Source organism: Lactuca virosa, chromosome 9 (genome assembly GCF_052849685.1).
Source record: "Lactuca virosa cultivar CGN04683 chromosome 9, Lactuca_virosa_CGN04683_v6, whole genome shotgun sequence".
NCBI lineage: Eukaryota > Viridiplantae > Streptophyta > Magnoliopsida > Asterales > Asteraceae > Lactuca > Lactuca virosa.
The window spans coordinates 216810097-216828504 of NC_136434.1; the positions used below are offsets into that span (position 1 = coordinate 216810097).

An 18408-nucleotide genomic window follows, 5' to 3' on the forward strand; every position below is an offset into this window, starting at 1 on the left:
AGAGATCTAAGATATCAATGGTCAAGTTCAAAGCTTTATACCTTCATCAAGCTGACAATGAGTCACAAAAGCCAGATCCATAAGCTTCGCATCAAACTCCACCTTCTTGGAAATGGGCCAAACACTCCAAAAATAGACTCCATAAGCTCAAAATACCACCATGAATGATTAAGGATGATTTCTAGGGTTTTAGAGGGTGGAGGCTGAAGATATTAGGGTTAGGTTATGAATTAAGGAGCTTAAATAGGCTCTAAGACCCTAAAATAGGGTTCTGATCTAACTAGCGTACGCCCACCGTAAATATGGTACCCCCAGCGTACTCCGAAGAACATTCGGGACCATCCTGGTCGGTACGTCCAGCGTACTCCAAGGTATGCCCCACGTACTGCCTTATTCACTAGTACGACCAGCGTACTCTTTGTGTACGCCCCGTGTACTCGGTTAAGCCTGAAAACCACGAAACTTCCGAAGGCCATAACTTATTTGTTATAAGCCCGATTCTGACGATCCTTATATCCACGGAAAGGTAACAAGAAGCCCTACACTTCTATCAACTCATACCTTCTTTAAGACCTTCCGAACAAAAGTCCATTTCCCACAAAAGCCCGAGCTAATAAATTACCGAATTACCCTTTGGTCCAAAAACTCCGACTGAATGCCCGAGCAACCAAGATACATTATCTAACTCCAACTGGGTCCAAACCCAAACCCTCGAGGTTTCGAAGCCTGATAATACCCAGTCCTCTGATCACCAATTCAAATTGGGAACAATTCGAAACCGGATGTTACCCGGAGCTTCTCTTAACCTCATAAGGAACCAGGTATAACAATAGAGACTATTTTCCACGGCCAGACTAAATTCGATAGGGAGGGTCTGGTTGTTCCCATCGATAGCAACCGCTACAAACATTGTTTTTAGGTAATCCCCTCTAAGAGGGACACTACCTATGAAGATCGTAAGCAAGAAGCAGCCCATGAATACATGGATCTGTATTTTTTTGGGAACAAAACTGAATTAATTTAGATGTAGAAACATTATATATTTTAAAGAAACAATAGAAAAGTGCAATAAAAATGTAACACCCATCTAATAGCCATAAAACAAGCTTCAAAACAATTCATCAAATCAGTCTTGATGTGAGTGTAAGTATGCGGGTTGGTTCCCCTAAGGTTGTGAAGGTAAACCTGCAGGTTGTTAAAACTTTTTTATGCTGACTCTCTGAGAAACTCATTTTCAAGCAGTTTTATAAGAGATAATTAAGAATTACTTGATTGAAGGTAAGGTTCTAAGCACATATGGACACACACACACACACACACACACATATATATATATATATATATATATATATATATATATATATATATGAGACGAAAATTAAAAAAAACTGAGGTTATAATCCGGAGTAGGAACTCCAGAATAGGTACTCTACAACGAAGACCACAGCTCCGGGATGGTATCTTCCAGAGCAAGTGGTCAATTTACCAAAAAAAAAAGTTAGGTTAGTTTTGTTGAAACTGATACAGCCCAAAAATCATAAAAAAATTTTAAAAAAAACTTTCAAAAAGCCACCATTAACCTTCATTGTTTACAAAAAGAACTGTTGTTCTAAAAGTATTTTTTTAAATCAGAGTTTTCCCAAGATCCCATAACACAAAATAGGAAGATGTTCACGATCACGCCTTTGTTTTCCCGCGATCATTAGAAGTACCTGAAACAATAAACTGAAACTGTAAGCCAAAGCTTAGTGGGTTCCCCTAAAGCACCATCACACAACATATAAAATACATAGGTTAGCATGCTGGGCCCACAACCTCCCAGTTAAATTACCCTGGCCTACAACCTCTCGGTTGGATTGCCTTGCATACCACATACTGTGACATCCCCATTTTCATGGCCAGAAAAGACCGATTTTGTTTATGCTTTATAAAAATCAGAGTACTTCTTTTAATAAAAATGTTGCTGAATTTGTTCCCAGAAAATATGATAAATACGTTATCAAAGCATTTCCGAAGAAATGTATTTTTATTCATTTTCAAAACATTTGGGATGTCATCATTAATACAGAAACATAAGCATAAACAGAACTTACATTCATTTACACTAGTGATCTACATCTCTTTAATCTCTCAGTGTAAAGTAGCTTCGTATCGACACTTGTGATACAAATAAGCTTGAGTGGTTCAGGTTGGGAAACCTGGTGAGTACATAGGGTTTTCAACCCACAATAATATAATTATTATGTTTAATCTTCAAACAATTAATCAACCCAATTACCCATCCCCATTATCTTCTTTACTCTTAAGGATCTACCCTAAAAATCAGCTATTCCTCGTTCATTTATTCCTAAGGATTATCCTAAGGAATTGGCACGAAGTCCATCGTCACCGGGTTTAGGCACTAAGTCTGCATAGTCGCCAGGGTTTATACAACAGGCACTAAGTCCGCATAGTCGCCAGGGTTTAGGTACTAAGTCTGCATAGTCACCAGGGTTTAGGCATCAAGTCTGCATGATCGCCAAGGTTTAGGCACTAAGTCTGCATAGTCACCAGGGTTTAGGCATCAAGTCTGCATGATCGCCAAGGTTTAGGCACTAAGTCTGCATAGTCGCCAAGGTTTAGAGTACAACGGGTGAACATATCGTTCACAACACCTACAGGTTGCGTGCCTGCTAGTGTTCCACTGGACTGTCTAGAATAGTCCGTGGTTGTCATCCATACTCTGCTAGATGACGGAGACAACGCTTGGGTAAAAGGCTTCTCTCATTGTTTACCTCTCACCCTTCTCTCATGGTCTATATCACCTCTCATCTCATCATCCAAATCATATTTCATCTACCCATATTTTACCCAACATATTTTGTAGATATAAAATACATATACAGTTTAAATCATTTAAAACATGTATAAAATCTTTGATCCAGCATATACAACAAGTATTCAGACAATATGCACACATAGCACGTAATTTATATAAAATACTTCATATCTATGTGTAAGATGAAAGTAACTATGAACTCACTTGATAAGGTGGTGACTCGGTACTCGGACAACGCTTCGTTTACTTTAAAATAATTTCTTTCGACGAAACCTAGCATTATTACCACTAGATTTTAGTCTAATATTTACTGTGACTAATTATTAGTCTTATTATTATTATTATTATTATATAAGCGTTTACACACTACTTTCCAACCACTATATACAGACAGGGGTCAGACATAAAACACCGGAGGGCAGGACCATTTTGGCATATAGCACTTCTGAAATCCAACAACCCTATGCGGCCCTTTAAACCAGATTCCCGTACCGCGAGTAGTTAAAAAGATATTATAACGACACTTATATAATTCATAATAATAGCTCAAATATTTATTATAAGTTCATAATAACAATACTAATTTTAAATATAAACTATATTTAAAATAGGGTAAGCATAACTTACTTACAAGGGGGTTTTAGCTAGGAGTCGGGCTCTGCAGGGGCAGAACTTCGTCGCTGAATCTTTCTAAGAAAGATCCGTGCAGCGCTTCAGCGCTCACCTTACTATACTAAAACTACAGAAAGAGAAGTCGAATCACGAGGGACCGAAATGCTCGGGGAATAAGAAGAGAAAGACTCTTGAATCAAGAGAATGGTGCAAGAAATATGAGAGCCCAAGCCTCTTATTTATAGTAATTGAATTTACAAAAACTACCATCCATAATTACTTAATGACCTTATAGTTATATACACGACTAAACACCCCTTCATAATACTATTTTAAATAGATTTAACGATATTTGTACTAAACTAATGTCGAAAGTACTCAACACTAGTCTTATAATAACCGCATCGTCGATACCTTTCTAATGATATATACATTTGTATATATATGTGTACGTATATATGATTTATACTTTATTTTAATACGTAAATATGCTATTATAACTTGTAACTCGTTCATACGAACTCCATTTTTGACGTTCTTTATATCCACGCGTTGGTATTTACGAGTACTACAAGTTTCATTTAGACGCTGTCAGCTAATTCTCATTTTATCTCAGATTTACAAAACTGTATCGAATTTATCGCGCTCGAAGAGTATAGACCAAGTTTCGTCCGTATCTTTAACATAAAAGCTCTAATCTCGACATTCTTTATATCCACGCATAGGTAAAAACAAGATCTAAAACTTTCATTTAGACCCCGTTGGCTAATTCTCGACTGATCTTAAATTTAACAGTACGAGGAGATTATACTGTTAAATGTCCGCGTAAAATTCATAACTTCTACATACGGACTCCGTTTTAGTCTGTCTTTTTACCGTTGAGTTCCTATTAATGAGATCTTCAACTCTCATTTTGGTCGCGTAGTCCAAAAACCGCTCAAACTAAAATTCGAGTTTCGGGCCGTGCATTGCTATGCAAAATCTTAGAAAATTCATAACTTCCTCATACGAAGTCAGATTTGGGCGTTCTTTTTTTGTATGTTCTCGGTTTAACGTATTCTTTGACTTTCGTTTAGATTACTAAGGCTAAAAAGTCTTCTATCATCAATTCACTATTTACGTCTCCCGGTGTCGTGCCGGTTTTGCCGTAAAACTTCGACGGGTCATAACTTCTTCGTTATAACTCGGATTTCGGCGTTCTTTATATGTACGGAACCCTTGTACATATACTAAAACTTGGTTAAGATTAATCCTTCTAAATAATCTTCCATCAAAAACTCATTTTTGATGCTCATCGTCTCTAAATTGACTAACCCGGATCTGCGGGCGTTACACATACCGGGTCCACAACCTCCCGGTTGGAATGCCCTAGCCCACAACCTCCCGATTTGATTGTCCCGGTCTGTTGACTGGCAACACAAAGTAGTAGTCTCAACCCCAATGTAACATGTCAATATATAAAAGATAATATACAGTCGATACGCAACCCGGCCCACCCGAGCAAAAACCCTGAACGGACCGATGTACCTGGGACCCAGCTTTGCCCCGCCTCCTGAATCGGATGACACCCTTCCAAGGTGACACCTTCGGAGAACCATGTCGCCCACCTGAAACTCCAAGTCTGACCGACGCTTGTCGGCATAGCTTTTCTGCCGACTCTGAGCAGTCTGGAGCCTGCTCCGAACCTGCTGGATCTTCTTAGTGGTCTTGAGTACCACCTCAGTACTCCCCATGACTCTCTGACCGACCTCGCCCCAACAGATTGGGGTCCTACATTTCCTCCCATAGAGCATCTCGAAGGGAGATCGGTCTATGCTAGCGTGATAACTGTTGTTATACGAAAATTCCGCTAACGGAAGATATATATCCCAACTCCCACCGAAATCCAATACACATGTGCTTAGCATATCATATAGAGTCTGAATCGTCCTCTCACTTTGCCCATCCGTCTGAGGGTGAAAATTTGTACTGAAGTGAAGACGAGTACCCATCTCGTCATGAAACCGCTTCCAAAATCTGGAAGTGAAGCGAACATCTCGGTCTGACACAACCAAAACTGGCACTCCATGACGTGCCACCACCTCACGTACGTAGATCTCGGCTAGCTTCTAAGCCGATATACTCTCCTGGATCGGGATGAAATGTGAACTCTTGGTCAATCGATCCACGATGACCCATATCGAATTCGCTCCACGTGCAGTCCTAGGAAGCTTTGTGATGAAATCCTTGGTGATGTCTTCCCATTTGCACACGGGAATCTCCAACGGCTGCATCTTGCCGTGAGGTCGCCGGTGCTCGGCCTTGACTTTCCTGCATGTCAAGCACCGCTCCACATACCATGTTATATCCCGCTTCATGCAGGGCCACCAATAATCAGGGCAAAGATCCCGATACATATTCGTCGCCCCAGGATAAATGGATAATCTTGACTTGTGAGCCTCCTCCATCAGAACCTGGCGTACACCGCCCCAGTAAGGAACCAGACCCTCCGATGTAGGGTCAACAACCCACGGCTGTCATAATCAAAAGAAGCCACATGACCTCTGATCCGTTCACACTTCCGGCGCTCCTCCTTCATACCCTCGACCCGAGCCTCCCGAATCCATTCCAACAACGGAGTAATCACTGTCATCCTCAAGCATATATCCCGATCGGAACTGCGACCGCCTTGCGGCTGAGAGCATCGGCCACCACGTTGGCCTTCCCCGGATGATAAAGGATCTTGCATTCATAGTCCTTCACCACATCCAACCAACAACGCTGCCTCATGTTCAGATTCGGCTGATCCATCAGGTAACTCAAGCTCTTGTGGTCTGTGTAAATGGTACAACGAACCCCATAGAGGTAGTGTCGCCAAATCTTGAGGGCGAAAACCACAGCCCCCAGCTACAGATCATGCGTCGGGTAATTCGCCTCATGAGGCTTCAACTGCCTCGCAGCGTAAGCTATCACGCGACTCTGCTGCATCAACACTGCACCCATACCTGTGATTGAAGCGTCACAGTAAACCACGAAATTATCGACACCCTTCGGCAAGGTCAGAATCGGTGCCTTGCACAACCGCTGTCTGAGAGTCTCGAAAGCTGCCTGCTGCTCAGGCCCCTAGCGGAATGTCACCGACTTCTTGGTCAGTCGGGTAAATGGAACAACAATCTTGGAAAAATCCTGGATGAATCTCCCATAATAACCCGCCAGACCAAGAAAACTTTGAATCTCAGATGGAGACCTCGGAACCTCCCACCGCATCACGGCCTCTACCTTGGCCGGATCGACCAGAATACCCTTCTGGTTGACAAGGTGCCACAGAAACTGCACCTCCTGCAACCAAAACTCACACTTGGAGAACTTTGCAAAAAGTCTCTCCCTCCTCAGTGTCTCTAGTACCTCCCTCAGGTGCTCCTCATGCTGCTCATAAGTCTTGGAATAAACCAAGATGTCATTGATAAAAACTATCACAGACCGATCCAGCATCGGTCTGCACACGCGGTTCATGAGATCCATGAACGCGGCGTGAGCATTGGTGAGCCCAAACGACATCACCACGAACTCATAGTGACCATAGAGAGTCCGAAAGGCTGTCTTCTGCACATCGTCGTCCCTGACTCGCATCTGGTGATAACCTAATCGCAGATCAATCTTGGAGAACCAAGATGCACCCTGGAGCTGATCAAAAAAATCGCTAATCCTCGGGAAGGGATAACAGTTCTTCACCGTTACCTTATTCAGCTCACGGTAGTCTATACACATCCGATGTGACCCGTACATCTTCTTCACAAAAAGAATCGGGGCTCCCCATGGCGAACTGCTCGGCCTGATATATCCATTGTCCAACAGCTCCTGCATCTGTGTAGACAACTCCTGCATCTCAGGAGGAGCCAACCGATATGGTGCCTTGGCTATCGGAGCTGCACCAGGAACTAGGTCAATCCTGAACTCTACCTGCCTCTCCGGAGGTACCCCAGGCAAATCCGCTGGGAGCACATCCGGGTACTCCCGTACGACCGGTACAACATGCACGGCCGTCTTATCCTTCTCTCGGGTATCCATGACATAAGCGACATAACCTCTGAAACCCTGCTGAAGGTAACGTCTTGCCCTCGTTGCTGAACACAAAGTCGGTCCACATTGTGGCCTCTCGCCCTGAATCACCAACCCTCCCCCACTTGGGGTCCTAAATCGCACTAGCTGTTACTCGCAGTCGATCACTGCCCCATTGGGGCTCAACCAGTCCATACCCATGATAATCTTATTCCCTCGCAGGGGAATATGGACTAAGTCCACGGAATCCTGCTCATCAAACAACTGCAGTATATATCCCCGGTGAACCCTCGCGACCCGAACGGTCGTATCATCCGCAATCTCTACATCAAGGGGACAGTCCAGCTCCCCCTGAGCTCCAACAAAACGCTTGCTAAGCGTGAGCGATACAAAAGATCGAGTAGCCCCCGAATCGAATAATACCAGAGCAGATATGTCGTTCACTAAGAACGATCCTATATAGAAACACATAAACATAAGCGACAAATAAATATAAATAAAGAGATAAGGAGAAGATACATACCCGTCACAACATCGGGAGCTGCACGTGCATCCTCTGCGGTCATCTGGAAGGATCCTCTCTTCGCCACAGGCACCTCTGTCCGGCCCTGACGGCCATCGGTAATCCTCAATGTAGCAGGAGCGGGTGTCGCCACCTGTCCTGCTGCTGCTAAACTCAGGCACTGGGACCTCTTGTGGCCCCTCTGATTGCACTGGAAGCAAATCAGATCAGATACTGTGGTGGTGGTGGTAGCAGTATAATCCCTGCTGACGTGACCAGTTCGACAACACTTAAAGCATCCCGAACTGCCCACCCTGCACGTCCCCTCGTGCGTCCTACCACACTTTCCGCAGCGGCCTCGGCCCTGATGGCCCTTCCCTTAGGAATCCGCTTTGGGCTTCTTACCTGAGTCCTCCACACCAGACGCTGTATCCGCCTTCCTCTTCCTCTCCATCTCTAAATCAATCCTTCTCTCACGAGCCCTCGCTATCATATCCTCCAGCGACTTGTAGCTAGATCGGCTCACAAACTGCCGAATGTCGCTCCTCAACATCTCATGGTATCGGGCCTTTTTCATCTCCTCGTCCGCAACGTACTGCGGGACAAGAAGGGCTCTCTCCCTGAACTTGGCAGTGATCTCAGTCACTGTCTCAGTCGTCTGCTGGAGATCCTGGAACTCCCGCTCAAGCTGCTGCACCTTGATCACAAGTGCGAACTCGGCCCTAAACCTGGTTGTGAAGTCGCTCCAGGTCATAGTATCAAGGGTAGCATCAGCAATAGCATGTCCAATCTCCTCCCACCAATCCCGCGCGCTGTCCTTCAGAAGGCAGGAAGCAAGTCGGACCTTGTCCCCCTCAGGACAACAGCTGGTGCGAAAGGAGTTGGCGTCATCCGCCAACCATCTGTTACTAACAATGGGGTCCCTAGCCCCATGATAGTCTGGAGCTCCACAAGCTCGAAACTCCCTGAATGTCATCGTGCGCGTCCCCATCATGGTCGCCATCTCAGTGCGAAATGCACCCAGCCTCTCATCAAGAATCTCTAAAATGCCCTCCTTGACCGTACCGAAGATCACAGGAGTCTGGTCAATGATATTGCACGTGATCTTAGATGAAATGAACTCCCTCATCTGATCATCGAGCTGCCCAGCTCCAGAGCTCGATCCTGATCCCTCGCTTGCTCCAGAACTGCCAACTGGTCTATTGTGTAACGTCACCATACTGAAAATACATCATAACAATCATCAGAATACTCATCATAACCCGAGGGATCATACACACTACAAGGTCCCTGGTTTTCATCTCAGCTCTCCTTGACTCGAGTACGGATCCTCTACTTTCAGTAGTACGGGCCCATACTACCTTCCACTTCTATCCGTACTTTCCTCAAGAATTGCCTTGACTCCACCAAGTCCCTTTCACTACTACTGCTTTCCGCGCTAATCTCATCCTAAGCTTGCCCTAGGATAATCTCTAACCCACTCTCCGCCATCAGCTTCATAAGAAGTCCCTGCTACCTTTCCCTAACTAGCTTGCGAATACCATTAAATATTACTAAGACTAGATAATTCTTCGAATGAGAGGTCTCTCCCTACAACGGTTAGACTCAAACGAGAGCTGCGAAATAAGGCTAAACCTAACCTTCTGAAATTATTTAGTCCTCGTAATATGTAACTTAACATATTCGTTTACTAGTTAGTTAAAGATAACTAGAACTCCTAAAAGCACAATGCAAGCAGCATTCGGGCATCGAGTAAACAAAACCAAGCATATCCTAATCAGACCATCATCTCACTGACTAATCAGTACTAGCATGCAGTTCAATAAGCTCATATAGTAGGCATACAAGGCATCCTTCCTAGATCCTTAGCCCTGATCTAGCATGCAGTTCACATATTCACAATTCATATCATAACATAAACGTATATGGGTAATTTAGGAGAACTTACTTGAGCTCGGCTGATTGCATGCACCACACCCTTTTATCTTTTAAAATTCATTTTTATAAAAATGATTTTCTTTTGAAAATTTTCATACCAAGTCCTCAATTTGAGTTCAGACACACCCAAGAGTATGCCCGAATCCCTCAAACCAAAGCTCTGATACCAACTTGTAACATCCCAAAATTCAGAACCAAAAATTTCATTTTTAATTATTAAATAAAACCATGGTTATCAAACCCTCTCGTCAACACATAGGTCAAATATCCAAACATCACAATCATGTTTATAAAACTGAATATCTATAACAAAACATCAGAGTAAACATCCCAGGCTAAAACATCATAGTGTGTGCAATGCAATCATCTCGAGCTATTCCCTTTGCTACCGCTAGTACCTGAAACCAAAACTGAAAACCATAAGCACGAAGCTTAGTGAATTTCCTCCAAACTACCGCATACCATACACATAACATGCAACTAGGAGATACGGGCCCCGCCAACAATCAAGGAGATACGGGCCCCGCCCACACTCAGATAACGGGCCCCAATCTATGAAATACGGACCCTACCCACACTTAGTGAGATACGGGCCTCGCCCACACTCAGCTAAATAGGAGATACGGGCCCCGCCCACACTCGGCTAACTAGGAGATACAGGCCCCGCCAACACTCGACTAACTAGGAGATACGAGCCCCGCCCACACTCGGCTAACTAAGAGATACGGGCCCCTGCCCACACTCAGCTTACTAAGAAACACATACAAGTATCACACAGACAACAAGTATAACCAAAACATACCAATCCATTACATATCCATACTCAAGTAATGTTAAGATACGGGCCCTGCCCACACTTAGATACTAATCAGCACACATAATAAACACGGACCAGCATTGGTGCCTTTGACCCGTTCAATCCAGGAGGAAACTCGCCTCACAAAGCTGAAGTCTGGCTGCTAGCTGACAGATTCCCGAACTATTGATCCTTCGACTCCCCAAGCTATCAACCAACAAATAAAACTAATTAAGTTCGGGATCCTCACAACTTAACCATAAGTCCTCACTGGGGTAAAAGACCATTCTACCCCTCACATACTCTTGTGCCAAAATGGACTCTACTCATGGCTCAAAAGAGATAATTACTCCCACAAGGCCCAATATATGGCCCAATTTCCAATTGGGTCTAATTCTTTCTCATGGGCCTTAGCCTATTGTCCTAAAATATTTCTTCAGCCCATTAGCCAAAATTCCAGGTGGTCCACCTCGACCCAAGCCACTATTCCATGGAAGTGGCCCAAACTGAGGCCCAACAATGAAAAGCCCACTCTGACTGAGTACGCAGGGCGTACTCATCTATACGCAAAGCGTATAGGCTGCATGGCTTGTACGTTGTGCGTACGGGATTGTACGCTTAGCGTACTCCTCTGTTAAGCCATAATCTCAAAAAGAGCTTAACCACTTAAGACCTAAAGCTCCAAACACATATCTGAGTCCATTAAAGCGTCTTAACCCATAAAGTCGATTACTTGGTGGCTTGCAAACCACCAAATGGGTCCAAGCTTGGAGTATGACAATCTACTTTTATGAAAATGGCCAAAACTCATGCATAAACTCTCCAAGACCTTCAAGATAACAACTTTCTGACTTAGGGACACAAATAGCACCAAGGGTGGCAACCCTAAGCCTAGGAATCGGTTTTGAGCAATAAAGCTTCATCCTTGGGACCAAAAATGTCCAAAAACTCAGCATAAGAGATCTAAGCACTCATGGATTAAGTTCAAGACTTTATACCTTGAAAAGGTATGAAATGAAGCAACAATCCCAAATCTACAACTTCTCATTTGTACCACCACCTTGCTTTGACCTTTACTTGCGTGGAGAATGGATCCAAAACATCAAAATGCTCTCAATAGGCCTTGGAGAATTATCGAGCGTTACATGACCGATGGCTATTTCAAGTTTAAAACCCCTGTTCCAACTTTAGACGTTTTGCTGAAATTTGTAATTTTCAAATAATCTTATTATTTAAGCATATTCAGTAGCTTAGTATAACACCAGTAAACACTCACATAATTTACTCACATATATTGTTCCATACAATTTCATGAATAAAATCAGTAAATAATGAAAGTTATAGTCCGACTCAAAAGTCAAACATCTTTCGTTTAATGAATGCATACCAATTCCCAACAAATTTTTGTAAACAAAAACTTGTTTATGATTTTAAGTTAGGGTAAATAGCACAAAAGACATTAAGTTTACACTAAATTTCTCATTTGACACTGTGTTGTTTTTGTCTCAAATTTGACACTGTATTTTCAAATTTTTTACAATTCTGACCACTTGACCAGTCAATCAAGTTACCGATGTGACATTATGATTTGTCAGTTTTGATGATATGACATGTTGACATGTCCAAATTGAATTTTTTTCCACAAAAGACACTAAGTTTTTACTTTTTTTTTATTTTGACACTAAGTTTAATTTTTTCTTTCAATTTTGACACTCTATTTTTTGTTCCAAATCGAACATTATTTTTTTCCAATTTTGTTCAATGTTCACCATTTTCCATTTAAAATCCTATAAATATTTTTTTAATACATTTTAAACCGTATAGATACATTTTTTTTCATTTAAAACCCATATTTTTGTATAAATACAAGGGTTTTTTTTACATTCAAACCATAACTTTATGTACAAATATGTATTAATTATATAAAAACCGTATTTTATATTAAATACACAACTTTAAAATGAGTTTGGAGGTTTTGAGGCGTGTAGTCGATCAAGGTACAGAGGTCAGGTTAGTAACCTGTGAAATTTTTACATCTTATTCAAAACTTATGGTTAGTGTGATTCTCATAATATAACTGATGCATATTTATGCATAACATTATGTTTTGAATGTAAAAAAAAGACTTTGTATTTATATAAAATGTGGTTTTTAAACGAAAAAATGTATTTATATGATTTAAAATGTAATAAAAAATATATTTATCCGGTTTCAAATGGAAAATTGTCAACATTGAACAAAATTGGAAAAAAATGATGTTCGATTTGAAATAAAAAAATAGAATGTCAAAATTGCAAAAAAAAATAATAAATAAACTTAATGTCAAAATCGGAAAAAAGTGAAAACTTAGTGTCTTTTGTGGGAAAAAATTTCAATTTTAACCCGTTCGCATGTCATGTTAACATGCTACGTCATTAAAACTGACATGTCATCATGTCACATCAACAGGTAACCTGATTGACACGTCGTCATGTCACATCAACAGGTAACCTAATTGACCAGTCAAATTGTCAGAATTGTAAAAAAATTGGATAACCCAGTGTCAAATTTGATAAAAAAAAAAGCACACTGTCAAATTAAAATTTTGGTGTAAACTTAATGTTTTTTTTATGCTATTTACCCTTTAAATTATGCAAAAACTGTTCCTTAACATATTATTAACATGACCATTTAAAAATTCATATCAAAGTTCCCACCAATTTCATCAAAACTTTCTACAGAAGTCGTTGTAATTTGACTTATTCAATTCCCACTCAAAACCCTGTGATGTTTCCTTCTCTACCCAATAGCTTCACAAAGTCTTCGCATGTGTTCCAATTGCTTTCTGGACATCAAATTCCAAATTGCAAGAAATGATTTAAATGTTAGGATCAATAGCAACACAAATACAATAATGATGCAAAAAATGGGAAAAAGAAGGGAATACAAGTTTTACTTGTTAAGTACAATTTGCATGAAATCCACATCTGTTGCTCGGATTTTTTTGATTTAGTTCTTGATAAATTCTGACATTGTATTTGGATCTGTCAAGACATTGATGGTTTTAACTCAGTAAGACTCTAAATTTAACACAAACGGTGAATAAGCTACTCTATAAAACCAAGCTAAAACTATAACAGGGATTTTTCTTTTATGCAAGTACTAGTATCTTTTTTAAAGTATAATTACTGAATTTTGCTAAGAGAATTAATTATTGTCATTGATTTCAAAATTCAAATCAAAATAAGATGATCAAATAGAAAGCAAAGAAAGTACCTATCAGAATGGTTCTTTGTGAATTCCTAGGCCTTTGGAGCATCACAAAATCATATACCCTCCAAAAGAGCTATATATACTCCATATATAGTCCTGATTTTCTCTCTAGAAGAGCCCTTATGGATCTAGGGTAGACTCCATCATAAATAGAGACATATACCAATCATGTCGCACTGATTTGGGACTCTAATAGACTGTTATTCACACATCTACAAAGCAGGTATCTTCGTACGAGACGGTTTGTATCTCGGATGTAAAACCACAGGATTCAAGAAGGCCTCTCGACCCTGAAATACGCAGACCTTTCATAAAACAAATGTCTTGTGGAAGATGGCTTATGCATGTACCTTCTACCCCTAAACTTTCTAAACGTTTTATCTTACAGATGCTGATTGGAAAATCTCGTAAAAGCTTGCACCTCCTTAGGGATAGTCTCTGTAAACATTCTAATCGGTCAAGATCCTCTGGTAATTTCTCAAGTGATGAACAATGAATCAGATCGAGCTGTTTCAAATCTTTCAACATACAAATAGAATCCGGAAGATGCTTGATCACTGAGGATGACAGATATAGCGTCTCTAAACATTCTAGTTGGCCAAGATCCTTTGGTAATGTCTTAAGTGAAGAACAATGAAGAGCGAGTGTTCTCAGATGTTTCAACATACAGATGCTATCTGGAAGATGTTCAATCTTTGCATACAACAAATATAGCGTCTCTAAACATTCTAGTTGGCCAAGATCCTCGGGCAACTTCTCAAGAAAGGAACAATCACGAAGCTCAAGAAATACCAGATGTTTCAACATACAAATGCTATCAGGAAGATGTTTAATCTTTGTATCTGATAAAGTCAGATTTTTTAAACATTCTAATCGGCCAATATCCTCAGGTAACTTCTCAAGACTCCAACAATGTTTAAGTTGAAGAACTTCCAGATGTTTCAACATACAAATGCTATCCGGAAGATGTTTCATATTTGTCATAGAAATACTTAGCTCTTCTAGACATTCTTCGTGGTCAAGTTCCTTGGGAGCCTCCGGATAGGCTTCGAGTTTAAGCTTTCTTAAACATCGTAACCCACAAATGCTTTCTGAAAGTGCCTCAAGGTTTGTGCAAGCACACAGACCTTCAGAAATAAGCTTCTCAAGATTTCTAGTCACACGGTCCTTGGGATCATCAATGTAAAAGCATTCAAACTGAAACTGTCGCAAAGTATTGTCCGGGTGAAGTGGACATCTTTCAAGGGACTTGGCAATCAGATGTGACTCAGCTAAAGGACCAATCTCAAGTGATTCATCCCTTCTACTAGAAGCAACATTCCTTTTGTCAAACAAAAAAGATGTAAACCTCAAACAGCCACTTAAGTCCAAGTAGACAAGATTTTCTAGACATCCAAAGGGAACATGAAGTTGTAGCAGATTCTTACATTCTTTTAGATCTAACTTCTTCAGATTTGGAGTCAACCCAAGGTCAAAGGTTTTCAACTTTGAATGACTAATGTTGAGGGATGTGAGCTTTAGACATTTATCAGCCATGTGAAGGTCTTTCAAATCATAACAGTAGTTAAGATCTAAATCCTCCAGATTCGGAGTCCACCCAATGTCTAGGGTCCTCAACTGTGAATTAGTGAGTGTCAGGGATCTGAGATTCAGACATTTACGAGGCATGTGAAGTTCTACCAAAGCGTTGCAGTCTTTAAGATGTAAAAGCTCAAGATTCACACATGAATGAAGGTCAATGGTCTTCAATTTAGAACCACTGAGGTTAACAGATATGAGCTTTAGACATCCATTTGGTAAGCGAAGTTCTACCAAAGCATTGCTAAGGTCGATTGTCTTCACCTTTGAATTGCTAAGGTCGATTGACTTGAGCTTTCGACATCCATTGAGCATGTGAAGTTGTACCAAGTCACGACATCCATTTAGAGACAACACCTCGAGATTTGGAATAAGCTCAAGATCAAGGGTCGTCAACTTTGAATAACTGAGGTCAAGAATCTTGAGCTTGTTAAGAACCTAACATAAACAAATGAACAAGATCAATATTGGTTTAATTACAAAGCAATGGATGTATAGCATCATGTAAAACAATCAATCAACCATAATTAATCTACCTTTCTTTCTCCCCCTTCCCAAAGTTGTTTGATATTGCTCCATTCCATCTTAAGTGTAACAAGATTATTAGCTTGAAATGTGTTGGGTAAAGACCAGAAAGGGTACTGGTACCAATGCAGATATTGTAAAGCATTTGGAAAGTATTGGCTGACATTATCATATTTCCTTTCTCCACAAAAAGCATGCATTATATCCTGAGACATGTGAAGAAATCTAAGTTCCTTCATCTTTCTAAGACCCTTCATAACAATTTCAAAATTGCCTCCCCTTAACTGGAATATTATGTATCTTGTTGCTTTAGTACCCTGTAATGCAAAAGCAGTCACCATGAAACTTGTGTCATAAGAAATACATAATAGGCTAGTTTCATAAAGCTTACAAATAAACTTGACCTTACCAAGTCATTAGCCAATATATCTTTAATTTCATCATGAATCCACAATCGGCTGTGTTTCTCAGGCTTATCTGGGTGCAAACGACGAACAATATTTCTGCCCATTTCTTCAATATGGTCATGCATGCCCACACGCTTATAATGATTAATAGTTATGAGAGATTTTTGCTCAAGAACTCTTAAACCATTTGTTGCATGAAATCCACAACTTTCAAGCGCTTCGATTGCCAAGTCTTTCAACCATCCTTTCAGTAAGCATGCAACATTTAGGAATATTTCTTTGTAATCTTCCTCCAGATTGTTATAGCTTAATTCTAATATTTGAAGAGTTTCCTTTAACGGAATTGTTTTTAATCTTTCTAGTGCATCTATCCATTCACTCTTATTTTTACCACAAAGAAATGAACCCAAAACTTTTATCGTTAAGGGAAGACCAGCAGCATACCGTACAACTTGTTCCGATAGCTCTTCATACCCTTGAATTGGAATCTCTCCCCCAAATGCATACCTACTGAAGAGGCAAATCGCTTCCTCATCTGATAACAAATTGACATCAAGAATCAACTTCACCCGGTGTGCCACGAGCACCTGCTCATCTCTTGTTGTAATGATAATTCTACTTCCCGGCTTGAACCAATTAAGATCACCAGCTAACGCCTCAAGCTGGTCAATATGGTCCACATCATCTAGAACAAGAAGAGTCTTTTTATTACGCATCTTCTTCTTCATCATGATTTTCCCATCATGAACACTACTCACATTGATGCCTTGATCAAATAAGGCATCTTTAAGGACTTGATTTTGCAACGATTTCAAACCAGACAAAGAAGTATTTGAATTTTCCCTAACATTCTCAACGAAGCTTTTAGCTTCAAACCGAAAGGATATTTGATCAAAAACCACTCTGGCCAAAGTTGTCTTCCCACCACCTCCCATCCCCTTGATACCGATTACACGAACATCATCAGTACCAATTTCTAAAGATGATACAGCATCCTTTACCCTGGTCTCCATGGCTAAAGAGATTCCAATTCAAGGATATGGTCATCTCAAAATTTTAAAAAAGATTAATAAAAAGTTGGAAAATATAAAATGACTTCAAATTTTGGACTTAACTTCAATTCGTTCATATCATAATATATAAGAATATGTCATCTCAAAAAGAGAATGAAATTATGTATATTTACTGTTTGATATAGATATTATTTCAAAGTAGTTTGTCTCTTATAATTACCGGAATCAAATCTACCAAAATAAATTTCAATTTACAAATTCCCCCAGTATCTTACTTATTTAGTTCATTCTCACCCCCTTCTAATATGTAGGAATATCATTTCATTTATATTATAATAACATACTAAAAATCGTATGTATAGAAAAGTTATAATAAAATGGTCCATACAGATTATATATAATAATCTTGGAAAATAATAGTGAAAAAACACACCAAATATCTTTTAAGTTTCGCATGATGAATTATCGTTTATCGAAATATTAAACGACTTCAACATAATATACGATATGACTTTCAACATAATATACGATATGTAGGAATATCATTTTATTTATATTATAATAACATCTAATATATTTTTTGGGTTTTTTTCTAAAATATAATCAATTTCTTTTTAAAAAAAATAACCCTTTGTTTCAGAATGGGTCATTCCGGACCCGAAAACCGGCCCTAGCCCAATAGTATATATATATATATATATATATATATATATATATATATAGGTCCCACACACAAAATATCTGGAATACATGTTCCGGAATTAGTAGATCCGAAGTACCATCTACCCACATTTCGGACCAAGTTTTCAGCATGGATTCGTCAAACCAAGTAAGTTCTACACTTTAACTTACTTTGCATTTGATTTTCTTAAACAAATTACGTATTTCGGAATGGTCCGGAACACGAAGAAAAACTCTGGAATATCCTT

The 18408-nt window shown here is 40.1% G+C and overlaps 1 protein-coding gene and 1 pseudogene across 1 annotated transcript; both read right to left on the bottom strand.

Moving 5' to 3' along the window:
* Window positions 1-13646: 13646 nt before the first annotated feature.
* LOC145138864 (uncharacterized) lies at window positions 13647-16232 on the bottom strand. Its single transcript, XM_079072879.1, has 3 exons — window positions 16071-16232; window positions 13960-15972; window positions 13647-13727 (listed from the first exon to the last, which is right to left on the bottom strand). The coding sequence occupies exons 1-2, from the start codon at window positions 16116-16118 to the stop codon at window positions 14161-14163; spliced, it is 1860 nt and encodes a 619-aa protein (XP_078929005.1). The 5' UTR covers window positions 16119-16232; the 3' UTR covers window positions 13647-13727; window positions 13960-14160.
* Window positions 16233-16393: 161 nt separating this feature from the next.
* LOC145140305 (TMV resistance protein N pseudogene) lies at window positions 16394-17479 on the bottom strand (annotated as a pseudogene).
* Window positions 17480-18408: the final 929 nt, after the last annotated feature.